The sequence below is a fragment of the Neltuma alba genome, unplaced genomic scaffold (assembly GCF_004799145.2).
Source record: "Neltuma alba isolate B1F8T4 unplaced genomic scaffold, ASM479914v2 tig00006183_pilon, whole genome shotgun sequence".
NCBI classification, from domain to species: domain Eukaryota; kingdom Viridiplantae; phylum Streptophyta; class Magnoliopsida; order Fabales; family Fabaceae; genus Neltuma; species Neltuma alba.
The window spans coordinates 71,723-90,390 of record NW_021634377.1 but is presented as its reverse complement, the minus strand read 5'-3'; the positions used below and the strand labels follow the sequence as shown (position 1 = coordinate 90,390).

Below are 18,668 nucleotides of genomic sequence, written 5' to 3'. Positions count from 1 at the left end.
TTTTTTGACGAGTTGAACTCAGAATATTTTGAGAAATTATATTTCATATTCGCTTACCTTCTGTACTTCACTTCTTGGAGCTGCCATATAACTTGAACTTCTGTTACTGGATGGTTTCTTGCAGTTTTGCACAGCAATCACAAACTCATATTTGCCAGAAAAACAGCCAAGAGACCCAGGTTAATACAGTTTTAAACCAGAAAAATAAGCATGCCACGTCCTGTGTTTGGGGAAGAAAGAAGATGGGGAAGTGCACCTTGTGCTTCTGACAAAAGCATTTTATTTTCTTCTGTGTTTAAATGTAGTTTAGTGTTCTCCTGTATGTATTAATCTGTGTGGGGAAGAGGTAGGTCTGCCATGTTCTTCATTGGCCTTTGCCTCCTGATGATGATGATGATGAGGATGCTTGTTGTTGCCTCCTCTGCAACTTCCTTGTTGGTTAATTGCTTCAGAAATGTTCTTGGAACAAGAGAAATGGCAAAAGAAGTTATTAGGGTTGAGCAGTTTTTGCCTTTTGAGGCTTGTTGAAATAGGTCGGGTCAGTTACAAGAACGTACGGCACTCAAATAAGGATATGCACAAAATTGTAATGTTCAAAAATAATTTGAATTCCATTGCTTGAGTATTTGGATAGATTAAAGATGTGTTTTTGGGCCAACAAGGGTGATTAAAGATGTTAAATAAGTTAGTTAATTAAAATAATTGTAATATGATCTTATATTCTTTTAACAATATTTTTATTATATTATATTATATATCAATTTATAAGTTATGTAAATTAGTTTGAGATAAAATGATACGAAACATTGGTAACACATTTTGATTAATTAAGCCTGCCAAAAATAGTTAACCACCCCCCGGGGGGACAATGTAACTGAGCCTAACAATAAAGATATTAATAGAAACTGATTAAGATATTATTAATAGAAACTAATTAAGATACTGAATTTATTGTACTTTATTTTTCAATTTATCAAAGGATCGGTTCCCCCCCCCCCTTTCCGGGACACGCAGTAAGAAAGGGTTAATAGAAAGGTTTAAATATAAATTTCACTTATAACGCGTGTTAAAGGCCCTTTCTGCACGATTAGGATTTTTGGGCTATGGGCTGGCCAATGTTGATCCAAAGCTGGACCATTGGTTCGTAACCAATTGGTCCAAACTGGATGCTCCCACGAAATTGGGGGAAACGGCGTCGTTTTTCGGGCCCTGGAGGGGCAGCGGTTGGGAAAATATGGGAGAGAAGCCCAACGTGGAGAAGCTTGAAGCACCTCTGAAAAGTTTGAAATCCCTACCGTGATTCTCCTGTCGCGCCAACCTCCGGCTGTCACTGAGATTATCGGATTCTCCCTTTCCCTTCTCTGTTCGGCTTGTTCTGGTGACTTGGGAGAGGGCTGATCTTCGTCTCTCACTTCGTGTTCTGCTGTGCGTCAGATGTGTTCTCTTGCAGTTGCATCTTCATCTTTTGTTACTTCTTCGGCTCTGTAAACTGCTATTGAGTGGAGGTTCAGTTCGAAACTCCTCTCCTTTCTTGGTCTTACGTAGCCGTCTTGTGTGTGGGTGGGTTGAGCTTCGAATCATTTTCTTTTGGTTTGTTTTCTACGCGCTATGCACGTTGTAGAAGGGGAAATGGAAGTTCAAACATGCTCACCTGAAGCTTGAGAAGCTTATTTAGATAGAGGACTTCAGTATAATTGTTTTGGTTGCTGTCATAATTGAATCTAATTTTTGTGTTGCTGTATTTAAATTGGTTCTTAGTAAATATTTGCAATAGGGAAGCATAATAATTTTATACATGGATGTTTAGATAAATTTTTGGCAAAGGATTTGACGGTTGAAAAGCTCAATAAACTTGTCTGACCTTAATGCGAATAAGGTGTTTGTGAAAATGTGTAGGAGAGGAATTGAATTCGAATAAGATAGTTAAGTGTTCTCAATGTATTAAGAATAAATGTATATAGCATGGTGATTAAGTTTGAGCTAATAAATGGAATATTGAATCCGGAATAAAATAAATAAATAAGAATGTGATTTTTTTTAAGGCTTCTTTGAAATCTTGTTGAGATTGTTATTTAAGGCATATGCTATTGATTAAATCCACTGTTAACTCTAACATGAATGATTAAGGCATACCTTTTTATGTTGAAGCTGATTATTTGAATTAAAGAATAATGAGAGATTTCCATTTATAATTGAGAACAATTTTTAGATTATATGGGATGCCTTTACACACACCTAAGGTGTACAAACTTATTCCTTGAAGGATTGTCCACTAATATACTTGAATGGTGCAAATTGTTGGCCCATTTATTTATCATACTCGGTTTACATTTCATGTTTTGGCTTCTATGGGCACCGGGGACATCAGTACAATTATACACTTTTGAAAGTAATTTTTCCCCATTTATGCTCTTTGAAGCCAAATATCTTCTACTGAATGTCATTTATTTGTTGCTTTCTTGTATCTTGCAAATCGAGATCTCTACTTTCATGCTTTTGTATAATTATATTTTCTTTATATGGAGTTGCAGTGCATTTTACAAGCCTTCAACTACTATTTTGGTCTAGTTTGGCATATTGACTATTGATGCTGCAATGTCCACAACCAAGACTCGAGTTAGTAGCTTTTCTCGCAATGTTCCTAATGTAACATCTTCTCAGAATCCTGGACTTAAGCATGGCCCTAATGGAACGACTTTTATGTCATCTGGGATTTCGGATTTAGACAGTAATTCCCTCTCTTCTCACTTTCCTCAAATCATCTAGAGTACATGAATCAGTTAAATTTCATGCGATTCAATGTAGCCTCTGCTCATAGAACTTTTTTTATTTTTTAATTAGAAATTTTGGGTGGTGGCTTTTCTCTGGGTAGCCTTGTCATGGTGTTGGAAGATGCTGAAGCACCTCATCATATGCTTGTATTGAGAAATTTTATGTCACAGGGACTGGTCCACAAGCAACCCCTCTTGTATGCCAGTCCATCTAGAGATCCTAGAGGATTTCTGGGTACTTTGCCTAATCCAAGGTCATTTGAAGATGAAAAATCTCGTGACCCTGATCCTAATCACGTAACTTACTTCAGTCATTGCATTCTTACTTTGTGCATTCTGTTATGTATTTATTATTTTTATGTTATTCTTCATTGTGTGTAATTTTAGGATAACAATTTGAGAATTGCTTGGCAATACAAGAAGTATTTTGGTGAGCCACTGCCAAATATTAGCTCTAGCAATGGTAAGCTTGTTTGATCTTAAGTATACTCTAATGTTACCTCTTGAATGATTTTAATTTGGTTTGTCTCAATCAGACAGTACAAAGTATCTAGTTTACTTAGTTGCTATGCTTGTAGGGAGCTTCATGCATAGTATAATTCGTCTTGGCCCCAAAAAAAAAAAAAAAGCATTTTGACTAATATCATGGATTTCTAGCCATGATATTATGCATTATAAAATTGCATAAAGTCAAGTCTCTTTGTTATTGTTGTTTGGTCACTGATAAATTATTTTTGCCGGTAATTGCAAATAATATTGCTGTCATTTAAACAAAACAATTGACATATGGTGGCATGTGCTTTGAGAATGAAGTCTTTTCCAATTTACAATGCAATGGTCATAAATTTTCTCATTGTATAACAAAGTCAGCAATTTGAGAATGAAGTCTTTTCCAACATTTGAAGGCTTTTATTATTTTTTTTTTAAAATAAGAGGCTTTGATTTTCCCGTGAAAAATAACCTTGGATTTAAGTTTGTCGTTTTTTAGTGTCGTATTGCATGAGTAATATGATTTTTCCAATGATAAATTATATCTTTACCATGTAATAAATTAAGTATAATAATATGAAAATATGTATATTTACCAAATTATTTAATTTTAAATTATTTGATGATGTTAATTTTTATATGACCTTTTTTTTTATTGTAATATATAATTTGATTTTAAATATAATATATTTTGATATAAGGATGGGGGTATTTACTATGTCATTTCAGATATTTGCTCATTTTTTCCTCTCTACTTTCTCTCTTCCATCGTAATAGGAGGAGTGATGATGTTTTCTCTCCAATTTCATCTTCTCCCCATCTTTTCCCATTTCATTTTCTTTCCTTCCAACTTTTCTTCTCTTCCAAACGAGGGTTATTGTATTAAAAAGAGGATAGGGAAATTGTCAATATATGACGTCCAACCTCGTATGTGCAGATGAGTCACCAACTCATCTCATTGCAAATATTAAGCATGTACACTTCACATTTACAATGCAGGTGCCAGGCATGATTATTGTTATGACTTAGATTTGCGGAAGCCTCTGGAAAGGCAATTTTTTAGTGGCGTCCATGTAGATTGTGTCAGTATCAAAGATTTGACGAATCTTACTCTCCTTCAAGACCAATGCGCAACATTCTTAGCTCAATTCTCAAGGTGTTTTGATGGTTGATGAACTCTAGCTCTAATTCAGTCATTTTAACATGTTTGATGTGGGAAATTTGGTCAACTATTCATCCATATCATCATTTGGAAACATTGCAGGAACAAAAATAATGATCCAAGGATTTTGTGTATGACCAGGAATTTTGGTTGAAAATTTTGTTTATTCATGCAAAATAACTTATGTTAATCATTCCGAGCCCAAATTTTCTGCTTGAAACTGCTTCAACCTGTTAGCATAAATCGCGAGTGTAGCATTGCATTCCTATTGATTTGGTCTGCCTTGGTGCTGATCCTGGACATTTTCTCCAGTCCTAATTTTTTATAACGACTGCACCAAGTGATTTTTTAAGAGTTTGATGAATATGTTCATTCTTAATTAATAAACTTGTTGTGTATTTTGAATTTACTGACATTACATGGTGACAATCAGAAATGAAAGTAACATTTCCTCAGCTGGTCGGATTGCTATTCAATCATTCTGTTCTCCCCAATGTAAATATTCAGACAAGGTGAGTAACTATGTCATAAACTCTAAGGTTTAAATGATTTCCTTTTGTGTATTATGACCTTGTTTATGCTTTTGTATTTGATATTGCCAATTTAACAATTATTATCACAGGAATGGCAGATGCTGTCCTTTATTAGGTCTCTGAAATGCATGACCCGATCTTCAAATGCTGTTGTTGTTGTAACCTTTCCGCCTTCACTTCTTTCTCCATCATGCTCAAAACGATTGCAACATATGGCAGATACCCTGCTATCAGTTCGGGCAATTCCAGGTTCTACGTCAGTTATGACATTTAATATTTAATATTGTGTTATGGATGGTTTGAACTTTGCAACTGTTGGATCATTTTCATGATTTGTGCATGATAATATATCATCGATTATGATGAATCTTGAGATGATTCAATGGGCGAGAACTCTGAAGCTTTCAATAGCCCAGCCCTTTATAAGTTGCCTTAAAGGTGTTGTTATATTGTTTTAGATGAGGACAAGGAAATGGCACAACTCCTTACTGGTTACCAGGACATGGTTGGGCTTTTAAATGTACACAAAGTTGCACGCATTAATACGCAGGTCAATTTACGTAATCCTCATTTTGCTTGTCTAAAGTGCATTTGTATGTTTAGTTTATTTATTCCGTGCATGCATGCCTGTGGCACACACTTGTGTTTCGTCATTTGCTGCTTTAGCATTTAGCTTCTAATGGTAGTACTCTTGTTTGCAACATATATGTTTCTGCATTGGCTTCTTAAGTTCATACAAGTGACTGACTTGTGTATTCCAGTATTGGTCTTGATTTTTTGATATTGGAGAAGTGATTGTGTTTGGATCTACATTTCCACGCAGCAAACACTTTGAAAATGGTTCATTATTTCAAGGATAACTAGAGGTCTGATTAAAAAATTGGTACATGAACTTTAAAATGTAACAATAACTCTGAATTTTAATCTAAACTGAGAACGAACTCCGGTTAAAATCGACTGTAAGCGACTGCTTTATCACATCAAAATTGTCATGGATAGTGCGTTGGACTGAGAACAAAATTTTAGTTAAAGATCATGTGGCTTCTTGCAATTAATTTTACTTGGTACTTTCCAAAGCATTTGGAGGTATATGTTGATGTCTTTTTTAACAACTATCTAGTATCTAGTACCCAATGGAGAGTAGCAAGCAAAGATCACGCATTAAGAATGGAATTTTTTCTGTTGACAATGCATTAATAATGGAATTAGACCTTGATTGAGGGAGTTAAAATTCATATTTCCTCTTTTTCCCCATTTCATTCCATTCTATCTGAAACCGTCATTTTGAATTAATTTCATATTCCAGGTTCCTCTAATACTTGAAGCCACCACATTCTCAATAAAATTGCAAAAACGAAGGTTTTTGGTTTTAGAATGTCTAAACCAAGCTCCTGTTGATGGTTCAAGTGGGAATTCATACGGCACATCTGGTGGTTGTTCTGGGTCAGCTAAAGCTGGACCTCTGGACTTTTAGATGAGGCCTCTTTTTATTGCATTCATGCCTGCAAGAGTATATTTGCAAGTTGGTGTGAAGTACCAACATCTACAAATTGAAGTCTTGTTGTATCCTATTATATACTGGCGGGAGATAATATAACACTTTTTACTGCCATAACAGGGGGAGTATTCAAAGCGAAATTTGAAAATCCATGGTTGGTTCTTAAATCTTAAAAATTTGTGTTTTGATGTTTGTGAAAAGCACGCTACTACTCTTTGATTATAATAATGGAAACTAAAAGCTAGCTTCTAAATGTTTTATTCATTATTCGTTAATCTTTTTAGTAACATTTTTTTTCAGAAGGGTAAAGAACCAAATCTGTCTATAAAATCATTACTCATTAATCCTTTGAGTAACATTTTTTTAGAAGGGTGAAGAGCCAAATTTACCTATAAAATGTACTGTCAAGACATCAAATATCATAAACTTTTCTTGGGTGAAAAAATACATAAAATTTTGAAAATGGTGTAAAAATACTATGATCATTAAGTTGACTAATATTAAAAGCTTAATAAATATGTCGACCAAGAAAATGAGGTAAAATTATAGATAAACTTTTCATAATGGTGCAAAAAAATATGTATGTAAAGCATCTAACGATTATGGCGTTTTTGTATAATTTTGAAATTTTAATGTATTTTTTATATCATTTTCTTTACTTATATGTTTGCTAAACAATTAACATTAGTTGACTTAATGACCATGGCATTTCTGCACTATTTTAAAAACTTAAATGTATATTTTTACATCTAAAAAAAATTTACGGTGTTAGACACTTATAATGAAATACTTTATAGACAGATATGCACCTTATCTCTATATTATTAGAGGGGGTTGAATTAAAGAAAAAATATTAGCTTTTCATAACGTAATAAACCAATAATTAAATTAAGTTTATGGTGTTAAACACTCATGATTAAAATACTTTGTGGATAGATTTGCATCTTAACTTGTTATTAGTGGGGTTAAATAAAACCAAAAAATATGAGTTTTTCATAACGTGATGAATTAATATTTAAATTAAGTTTCTGTTAGAAGAAGTATTTATATTTAGTGTTTGATGATGACTTAAACTTACTTCTAACCAATGTTTTAAAAATCGAATCGACTGTTGACATGAAAAAGCCAGCAAGTCATGGTTTAGCTAGTTGGATTGGCTAGATCAACTATTGAATTGGTGGCATAATAATTAAATAAAAAAATATTATATGTTTATATAATAATATTTATATAAAAATAAGATAGCAGGTTATCAAATAATTTAAAACTCAACCTAAATAGCTCATTTCACAATAAATTAACAAACTCATGTGATAATAATATATCTCACAACAAATTATGGGTAGTGATATAGTAAAAACACAAATTAAGTCTCATATTAATCATTTTAGATAAAAATAAAAATGAATTAAAAAACTCTAAATAAGTTTTAAAAATTTGTAAAATTCAAAATATAAAAACGAAATCTGCTTTACATAGCCTTTCCATGTCTTCAAAACGTATTTCCCAAGAGTCCGAAAAAGCTAATGCCCAAAATTTAAAGACGTCTTTGGGTGGGAAAAAAAAAAAAAACACCTCTCACATATAGGTTTGAAGTCTCTCTCTTTCTTTCTCTTGTTTGTCCTTCAAGTTTTTCTTCCTGCTGCTTCGTTTTTCGGTGGCCATGGCTTCTTTTCTATATTTTTTATTAAAAAAATAGTTTATATTTAGCGCTAGTAGATAGGGAGGGAAGCTATGTATGTTAATATCGACATTTTTCTCTTCCTTCTCCTATTTCTTCCATTCCATTTCCTCTGCTCTTTCTCTTTTAAAGGATTTTTGAATAGAAACGAAACCATAGTTTTAAATGTGATTTTACAGTATACGAAGTAAGTGAAGTAAGTATGTAGAAAAGTTTGTTTTGATTTGCAAAAAAAGTGCTTATAAGAAACACTTTTACTGCTTCCCAAACACGTCATGAACAGGAAACTCCACGCCATGAACAGGAGTCTATCATCGTTGTGCGAGTCATCCCAGTCAAGCAAAACATATGCTGTGTTGCCGAAGGAAGCTCTAATAATCTCCATTAATGGCTAATGCTTCGCCATTGCATGTTGGAGCCAATCCTGCTTCAAAATGTTGCTTCCAAATTGATGCTCTCTTCAAATAACTAACTTACAAAATTCAAAATTCTGGTTAAAATTGATTAAAGATAATTTATTTTTCTAAAACATCCTTATTTCTAGAATGTGTGAGTGGGAGAGAGAACAAGTAAAAACATAGATGAGATGGATATATAATTAAGTGGGGCTAAAAATAAAAAAATATATTAAATAATCCAACAAATCTAAAATGAAATTTATAAAAAAAAAAACCTTTTCAAATATTTGAGATATTGAACTAGAGAGAGTATTAAATTTATATATTTGAAATTTAAAATTAGCATTTGTTTCACTTTTTAGATTTGTTTAGGGCCTGTTTGGTTTGAGGGGAGGGGAGGTTTCATCCTCACCTTATTTGGTTTGATTAAAAAGGAGGGGAGGGGAGGGTATTTAATGATGCCTTGTTTGGTTCAAGGAGGGGAGGGGAGGGGAGGGATAGTAATAATCAATTTATCATTTTATCCTTACATATTAGTTTATGTTTTTTATTGATATATTATATAAATTAATTTACATCTTAATTTAAATTATATAATTTAATAAAAATTCAGTCTTATCATGTTAATATGTGTATTAAAAAATTGGTATAGTAATTTTTTATTCTAATTAATATAATAATATATTTAAAATAATCAAATTAACAAATTTTATATGCTCTAAGAAAAGTGAAATTTTATTTTCTTTAGGCTATCTTTTTTTTCAGCTTTAAAATATATTTAATAAATAATATATTTATAAAAAACAATTAATTCTATAATATTATAATTTTTATTTAAATAATTTTTATAATATATTTTTAATTATAATAATGTATATATTTTTTATTTTTTTTACTTAGGATAATATATTTTTTATTTGAAATAAATATTATAATAATATATTTTATGAGTAGAAGTGGAATATTAAAAAAACCATAAGGACATAATGGTCCAAAATTTTGGCTCCCCTCCAAAAACTCCCAATTTGGAGGGGAGCCAAAATGGGGGGAGGGAGGGGAAGGGAGGGGACATTTTAGCTCCCCTCCCCTCCAAAATTTTCAACTAAATGAGGGGAGGGGCTCATTTTCCCTCCCCTCCCCTCCAACCAAACACACCCTTACGCTATGTTTAGCTTGATGAAGGGAAAAGGAGGGAAGGGATTTTAATTAAGGGAAGAGGAGGGGAGGAAAGGGGAGGGTAGCTACAAAGGGGAGGGGAGGGGAGGGGAGGGATTTTAATGATCTCCTATTTGGATTGATCGGAGGGGAGGGGAGGGAACAATTTTAATAATACCTTATTTTGTTCTAATAAAAAATTGACTATTTTAGCCTCATAAAATTTAAATGAATTTTCTCACTTTTTTATTTTGTTAAGATATAACTACAGTCACACACTTATAGAATATCAAGACAAAAACTCACAAGTGATAGATTTCAATTAGAGAAAAGACCTTGAAGGTGAAAGAAAATACCAACGGCCTCTTAGAATTAGAAGAAGAGAAAAAAAGTTTACAAATGCTCACTAATTTTGGAGATAATTATCTTAATAACCTCTTATTAGATGCTCAAAAGAACTCTCTTATGTAGAAATGTTTATGACTGATTAGAGGTTAACAAATCGAAAGGGCATATAAGGAATTAAAATATTATCTCTCGTCTTCCTTCCAAAAAATCCCACTTTTGGAGGGGAGGCTAGAAGGGAAGGGGAGGGGAGAAGAACCCCTCTCCTCTTTAAAAAACATTTTAACCAAATGAGAGGAGGGGAGGAGCTCCCCTCCCCTCCTAAAAAATTATACCAGCCAAACAAGGGGAGGGGAGCAACTTCCCTCCCTTCCCCTCCGAAAACCCAGTACCAAACATAGCGTTAGTTACATGTATAAGTTGAACTTATATAAACTTTTTAAAAATTTAGATATGAAGATCTCTTAAAACATTTTTCAAGAGTTGGGATGCACTCAACACTTGAAGTAATTTTTAAGGTATACCCACTATCTTAAAATTATTTGTTGCACAATTTCATTTCTAAAATATTTAAAATGATGCAATTACATTCATCTTGTAACATTTCAATTTTTTTTAAAATTTTAAGTTATATTTGAGATTAATTAATTATCATTGAAATTTAATCTTAATTACTCCTTCCGTTCCGTTTTATAAGATACAATTAACTAAATCATATTATTCAAAAAATTAGTTAAAATTAGTTAGGTGTAATAAATGTGTAAAGAGTGTAACATTTTTGCCAACAATACCCTTATTTATGTGGAACAGAGATAATGTGTGGGAGAGAGAATGAATGAGAATTAAATACAATTATATGAGTAATATGAGTAATTAAATAGGGGTAAAATAGAAAATTAACATACAAAATTTGAGACAACCTATAAGTGTCTATTGTAATAAGGAACATGATATACTTTATAATTGTCTCTTATAATAAGAAACAGAGGGGGTACTTAATTACAAGTTAGAATCTTAATTAACAAATAATAGTTAAATAATAATTTATATATATAGTTTAAATATATATATATATATGGATACATATATATGTATTTATATATATTATAAAGTGGGTGGCCAATCGTGAGGAAGGGGGGTTGATCCCCGTGCCCCTTTCTTTTATAAACAAAAAAGAAAGGAAAACAACTATTTAGGCATCAAGCGCGGGCTCACGTGACCCGCACTTGGCTTTTTAAAATCACACACTCACAGTCTCACACCCTATCTTCCTTCAGCATCCGCAAGCGACCTTCATTTCTTTTTCTTTCTTTTCTCCCTCGTCACAGCCTTCCCTTCTTCTTCCTCACTTCTTTCGCCGCAATAGTGGGTGTGTGTGAGAGGGAGATAGAGGATGTAAGCAAGAAAAGGTTTTCTTTGGTCTCATCTAAAACATTTAGATAAGCTATTTTCATACTCCTTTTTTTATTTAGTTTCTTCTTTTTATTTTGTAAATTTATGACAGAAAAGTAAATTTTTAGGGCTTGATAGATTGTTGATATTTGAAGTTTTTAACTTATTATTATGATATTAATGGAGCTTATAGGGTCAGAATAGGAGTTTTATGACTTATATTTTTATTTAGATGGTTTATTTGAGAAAATATAAGTTAGGGTTTGATTGGCAATAACATTCATATTCCAACAAAATTATCAAAACTCAAGCATTAAATCTTTAATATAGCCTCTAATGAACTAAATTAAGATATCAAATTCGAAATTAATATCACCGTTATCACAACTCAAAATTTTCCAATAAAACCTTAACTTACATTTCTTCAAATCAACCATCTAAATAAAAATTTAGGTCATAAGATTCCTATTCTGACCCTATAAGCTCCATTAATAATATCATAATAATAAGTTAGAAACTTCAAATATCAACAATCTATCAAGTCCTAAAAATGTACTTTTCTGTCATAAATTTACAAAATAAAAAGAAGAAACCAAATAGAAAAAGTAGTATGAAAATAGCTTATCTAAATGTCTTAGATGAGACTAAAGAAAACTTTTTCTTGCTCACGCCCTCTATCTCCCTCTCACGCACACCCACTGTTGAACTGTTGCGGCGGAAGAAGAAGTGAAGAAGAAGGAAAGAAAGCTCTGACGAGAAAGAAAGGAAAGAAAAAGAAATGAAGGTCGCCTATGGATGCTGAAGGAAGATTGAGTGAGTGTGATTTTAAAAGGCCAAGTGTGGGTCACGTGAGTCCACACTTGATGCCTAAATAATTTTTTTTCTTTTCTTTTATTTATATAAGAAAGGGGCACGGGGAATCAACCTAGTTCGAAACCTCTCCTCTCCTCTTTTCATTTTTTTTTTTTAACCGTTAGATTAACATATTTTAACGGTTCAGATTTTAATTTTTATAAATTATTTATAAAAAATTTTAAAAACATTTAGTGCACTTGCAAATCATTAGAATTAAATTTTAATATATTTTATAATTTATAATTTATTTATTTTATAATTTAATATTTTAATAATAGTTTTAAAAAGATTTAAATCTGAATCATTAAATATTAATCCAACAGTTAAAAAAAGAAAAGAAAGAAAGAGGATAAGAAGGCAAGAAAAGAGATTCAGAACGGGGATCAACCCCCCTCACAATTCAAACAGTAGGTGGCCACTAGCCACCCACTGTTATAATATATTTATATATATATAGATACATATATATATATGTATCTATATATATTTTAAACTATATATACATTATTTAACTATTATTTTTTAATTAAGATTCTAACTCGTAATTAAGATTAAATTTCAATAATAATTAATCAATTTCAAATATAACTTAAAATTTTTTTAAAAAATTTGGAATGTTACACATCCCCTAACTTAAGTTGTTGGGTTTTAACTCTATTTTCACCAAAGCAACCTTGTATATCACATCAATCATCAATTATTATATTCTTGAAAACTTGTAATTCTCGATTCGCTTAAAACGGGTCGGGTATGATATTATAAGATTTGAATATATTCAATTAATAATAAGATTTGAATAATATTTTGATTGGGATTTGGGTATAATAAATTAAATAAGGAGCATCATTATTAAATGAGATTTTAATGGAGGCTCAAATGAAGAAATTAATAATTAATTTTGAATTTTAATAATATCTTAATTGGGATTTGAATATATTGAATTAAATAAGAAGTATCATAAAATAATATGTCAATTGGGGTTTAAATGAAGAGATAAATAAATAATTTTAAATTTTTTCTCCTAAATTCCACATCTTTAATTCAAATACAATCTGAAGGAATAAAAAAAACACACTTCTATAAAAAAAAAAATCCTGAGCTATCTTAAATAATATAATTTATTAAAATTTAAAATTTAATCAAATATTTTAGTCCGTGCATCATACGGGGAAGAAATTTCTAGTTAGAAGTAAAATCTTGTGCAAAATTAATTAAGCTACTCAACGTACATTTTGTCCATTTTTTCTCCAAAACATATTGCCTATTTTATATTAATAAGACACCATAACTCATCTATTGCATGCATGCAAGTCTAACAAATTAGCCATATTTTATTCTACCGGATGAAGGATGATAGAGTGTGTGTGTGTGTTTGAGTTTGAAACTACTAAAACCTAATTCAGACTCAGTAACAACAGAATAAATTTTAATAACCCTAAACTTGTAAATAATGACCCATTTTTATAGAAATTTTTTATTTGGGATTTAGTACTTTTAATTTTTTTTTAATTCTCTCAAATGTATTTGATTTTTTACATTTAAAATAAATTAATATGCCTCAAGCTTGCATTCGTATCAACATTTTTAGCCAAAAAAACCATTTTTAATGTATAATTTGATTATTATACTAATCAACTGTACCATTTTCATCCATTTTTATAAGCAACAACTACCATCTTCCTCTTGTATTTAAATATAAGCAATATATGCAAATTGTCTTAAATTTTTGTGGCAAATTTTCTATTTTACCCCATTAATTATTTATTTTAATACTTGATATATTTATTATCTCATTTTTCAAACCATTCTCTCTATTTTATAATTCTCTTTATTACTCCTCTGGTCTTTAATATAAGATATATTTAACTAATTTGATTATATTAAAAAAGTTAGATGAGTTAGTTAATTATAAGAAATATGACATGTTTTTCCTAAAACACCATAATCATCTTTCTTAATATCCTCCCTCCTTTTCTCTTTGGTTATGGTTGAGAAAATATCCATAGGGATAATTTAGAAAAAATTGATAAATATGACAAATATATCTTACATTTAGGACCAAAATCAACTTAATAATTAGGTTATATATTAAGGACCGGAAAAGTATAATAATTTTCTTATTCTCTTTCTTATGCTTTCATTCATCCACAAATAATGATATTTCAGAGAAAAAGAATTTCTAATTTTTACATATTTATTGTTTTTAACTAACTTTTTAATCTACGGAATAAAGTTCAAGCTTGCTTATAATTAACTATTTAACTGCAATCCTCTAACTCCTCTGTGGTTCAGAAAATTTAGATGATCCATTAATTCTACTAGCTACTGTTGGCGGTAGCACCAAAATTCTCCAAGATCCGGTAGATCTTCCACCTCCTCTATAATACTAGGCAAACTTGACAGCAACACCTGCAGAGAACGGTAAATCCGAGTCGTGTCTTACAGACACTGTCCTTAAGAGCTATTCCGCAACTACCGACAAAACAAGAAGTGGCACTCCCCAGAATTAAACGGATTCTTCCTGTAAGAACAGGGTGAGCAGAACAACAAAAGGTAAAAGAACTCAATAAGGCAGAACACGAGATGAGGAAAGAGAGTTACCAGAAAGCTCAGAGCACGACGGTACCTCTTTGAACTTTCATCTCATGCCCCTTTTATAGGCTACGAATCACAATACCATTGGGCCTATTTAAACGCGCTTAATGATAATTAACTCATAATTAAATGAGCGGTTTCAAGTAGTAATTAACTTGTTTAATGACTATTTAAGAAGAATAAAGTCTTCGGTTATGAATATTGAAGAGGCATAATTATAATTAAAATTTAGATAGATATTTCCAATAAAGTGCTCAGTACTGCCTTTGACTCGTGCACAAGGGGGTGAGGGGAAATGGCCGGATTTGTTTCCGGTGGCCCATTGTACGCATAAGTCTACTCCTCCTCTTGACCCATTTGGTAGCCCACTCCTCCTCTTAACCCATTTGGTAGCCCAAGACCACTTATTATTTGGACCCTCACAATCCCAAGCAATATGGGACTATTCCTTTGACCACACATAATATTTACAACAGCTACTTACTACAAGTACAACCATCATCTACAAAGAGGAAAAAGAAACAGCGTTACAGAGACAGATCTATGAAATCAAGCGTTGAGTAACAACTTTATTATTGCAGAAGCCACACCAGCGAGCTTATGCACTACGCCGTTTTGATCCTCCAACGGCGACGACGCCTTCGTCCCTCCCAGCTTCCTCTCGCACCTATGCACCTGCTTCGCCGTATAGCGCACACAATACGCGGCGAACCCAAATTGACCTTGGCTGACGGCGTCGGCGGCCTGAGGGAGAGTGTACTTGATGAGCGGAATGTAGCATTCGGCGCAGAAAGCCAGGGAATGTTCCAATCGGCGATCTGAGGTGTGGTGGATGAGGGATTCGATGTGGGAGAGGGTTTCGGTGGCGTTCACGAGAATGTCCTTGACGACGACGAGAGCGATGGTTTTGAGATCGGATTTGGGAGTGAGAGGGTTGGCGTGCAGCGTGGCGGAACAGAGGTCGAAGAATGGAGTTTTCTTGCATATCCGGTCGATCAGGTAGCCGGAGTCGTCATCGTCGTCGTTCTTTGATTGGGTTGACGGAGGGAGAACGGAGGCCAGAAGAAGAAGAAGGGTGATGGCTATGAGAAGTGACGAAGACGATCTCATTTTTCCGGCTGTTGAGCTTTTTGCTGAGCCAGACGTTCATCAGCTGGTCACTTATATATGTAGAGGTTTTAATTTTAAATTATATGCATATATTTACCCATATTTTTCTCAAAATATTAATTTTAAAGTATTTAGATTTTGGAAAAAAAATTGTTGAGTGATGAGCTGTGAATGTACAGGAATATATATAATTTAATTTTATATAAAATATCAAAAACAAGAAATTCTAGATTTATAACTACTTCTTACACTCAGGTTAAAAAAAAAAAAACTACTTCTTATACACCCATATGAGGCAATCAATATTCATTTAAACTTATACTTCTCATACATACATATATTAAGGATCCGAGATAAATCAATAATACTACCTCTGGTCCTAATTATAAGAGCCAGTTGACTAATTTGAAGAGATTAATAAAGTAAGTTGAATTAATTATTTGTCCTAAATAGGTGTTGTCTTTCCTAAAATATTCTTACTAATCAAATGTATCGACTAGAACTCTTATTATTAGAAGGGTTACTTTGGAAAAAAAAAGTATAAATATGAGAGACAAAGTAGATTGGGGTCTTATATTTAGGACTAAAATAAAAGTCAAACAGAGTCTTATATTAAGGACCGGAGGTAGTATTAATTTAAACTAATAAGGTAAGAGAGATATTGGATGAATGGAAAGTAGTTATCAGTTGAATCATGATTATAATTTCTCTTTAGTAAAAAAAATTAAATAGATTTGATTATCGAATTTAGGGAATGAATTTTTTCTGATTATGAATATTTCACTTTAAGTTAAACACAACTAAATTTGTTTATCACTTTTTAAGTGATATAAAATCTCACTTCATAATTTTCTGCCGTTAGGACATATATATATATATAGAGAGAGAGAGAGAGAAAGTTCTGAAAACCTGACTACTCACTAATTAAAATGAAATTTGTGGGAATACAATTAAAAGAAAGGCGAGAAATGGACAACATATGCGATTCCAACTTACCATTATGTTTCTTATTTTAGGTTAGTTATACCCAAAAATTTATTTTAAAATATAAGTCACTTTTAGTATAATTAATGATCTTTTTTTAATTTTATTCCTATTAATTTGATAAAAAATTCATTAATTTAAGTTTGAAACAATAGCTCTTCGAAACACGTCCCTCTTTCTCTCTCCATCTCTCTTTCTCTCAGCTTTTCATTTTCTATACAGTCAGTCCCCTCTCCCTCTCTCTCTCAACTTTTAATAAGGGTAAATATGAAAAAAAAACTAATTAATTTAATGTATTTATTGGTGTGCGGGTTTGAAATACAAGTGACTTATGATAGAAAAACATAGTGGTATCTCGTTATAGTTATTGCAAATATTTTATTTTCAGACACATTAACAAATGAAACAATCACAATACACCAAAGAAACACAAATGCACATGAAAAGAATAGAAGTTTAATTTGCCTCTTATTAAATACGATGGGATAGAATTATTTATTATCAATTCATAAATAACAAACAAAAGACAAACTGTGTGTTGGCCTCTCTTCCTCTCTGGAACTTGAATGGCTGAATCTGTCGGTTTTCAAATTACTCAAAAGTCAAATCAACGAAAATTTTTGTCTTTTTGTTTCCTTAATGATAGCTTTATTTTGTTTATTACAAAATGTTCCCAATCTTCTTTTCATGATTGGTAGCACTCCACATGGCCACGCACAAGCTTACGGTTTCTATTCGGTCCTCACATTATAGTTATATAAATATAATTTTCTTGTCAATGGCTAATTATTCCAGTGACAACACTACCTAGTATGTTTGAATGAAATTTCAAACTTATACTCAGATATTGACATGTTTTTATGCGTGAGTGTGTTTGACTGTATTAAATCAAAAAGAAATATAATCTTCTTGATAGCATGATGAGTTATAATTAATTAATAAAAATTTAAAAATTAGTTAATTATTTGAAATATATATTAGTTTCTGTAAAATTTCATTATGGAAGTTATCCTATTAATATAAATCTCTTAAACATATGCAATGAATCGACAGAGGATGGTTTTAAAAAAATTAAAAATTTTAAAAACAAAGTAAATTAAAGTCTTACTACCTTTATTATGCTCCTTTTGATTCTCATAACAAGAATTTCTAACATGTTTTTTAATATAACATGTTTTGTGTAAGGTGCATGTGACAGAGATATTTGATTGATCTATAGTTAATGCCCTTCTGTTGCCCAGACAGTTTTTTTTTTTTTGAAAAAAAAGGAGAAACACTTCGTGCTTGCTGAGCATAAACACAGACATATATATAAACAAATAGAATCATTTACTAATGAATTAACAAAATGTTCAACAGATGACAGAGACTAGTAATTCTATTTGTTTATTAAACGTTTTAATCGATATTGCTGAATAGTTGTATCATGTTTGAGTAAGAATCTCTCTTATTTCGACGTCCATTGGTTCCTTTTGTGTAACATATCTTTAAAGGGAATTATGTTAATTGAAATATATAACTGCACAAGTGGTTTACTTATATACTTTATAATAATCACTATTTCTTTTCGTTGCATGCTACTCCCTCCGTTCCTTATTATAAGAGACATTTAATGTTTATGGCATGTTCCTATATATAAGAGACACTTAAAAGTTGTCTTTATTTTTTGTGTTGATTTCCTATTTTACCCATATTTATTG

General features: G+C 31.6%; 2 protein-coding genes across 3 annotated transcripts; one reads left to right on the top strand and one right to left on the bottom strand.

Moving 5' to 3' along the window:
* Positions 1 to 1,264: 1,264 nt before the first annotated feature.
* LOC114749795 (elongator complex protein 4) lies at positions 1,265 to 6,601 on the top strand. Of its 2 annotated transcripts, none has more exons than XM_028938326.1 (9): positions 1,265 to 1,505; positions 2,532 to 2,728; positions 2,842 to 3,068; positions 3,159 to 3,234; positions 4,260 to 4,416; positions 4,856 to 4,934; positions 5,045 to 5,204; positions 5,414 to 5,505; positions 6,262 to 6,601. In XM_028938326.1, exons 2-9 carry the CDS (start codon positions 2,596 to 2,598, stop codon positions 6,427 to 6,429), a joined length of 1,092 nt encoding a protein of 363 aa, XP_028794159.1. In that variant the 5' UTR covers positions 1,265 to 1,505; positions 2,532 to 2,595; the 3' UTR covers positions 6,430 to 6,601. The 2 variants fall into 2 exon arrangements, with proteins under 2 accessions (XP_028794159.1, XP_028794160.1); XM_028938327.1 differs by having other exon boundaries at positions 1,265 to 1,560.
* An 8,822-nt stretch (positions 6,602 to 15,423) lies between these two features.
* Positions 15,424 to 15,984, bottom strand: LOC114749802 (uncharacterized). The gene has a single exon (XM_028938333.1). It carries the CDS (start codon positions 15,982 to 15,984, stop codon positions 15,424 to 15,426), a length of 561 nt encoding a protein of 186 aa, XP_028794166.1.
* Between the last annotated feature and the right edge of the window lie 2,684 nt (positions 15,985 to 18,668).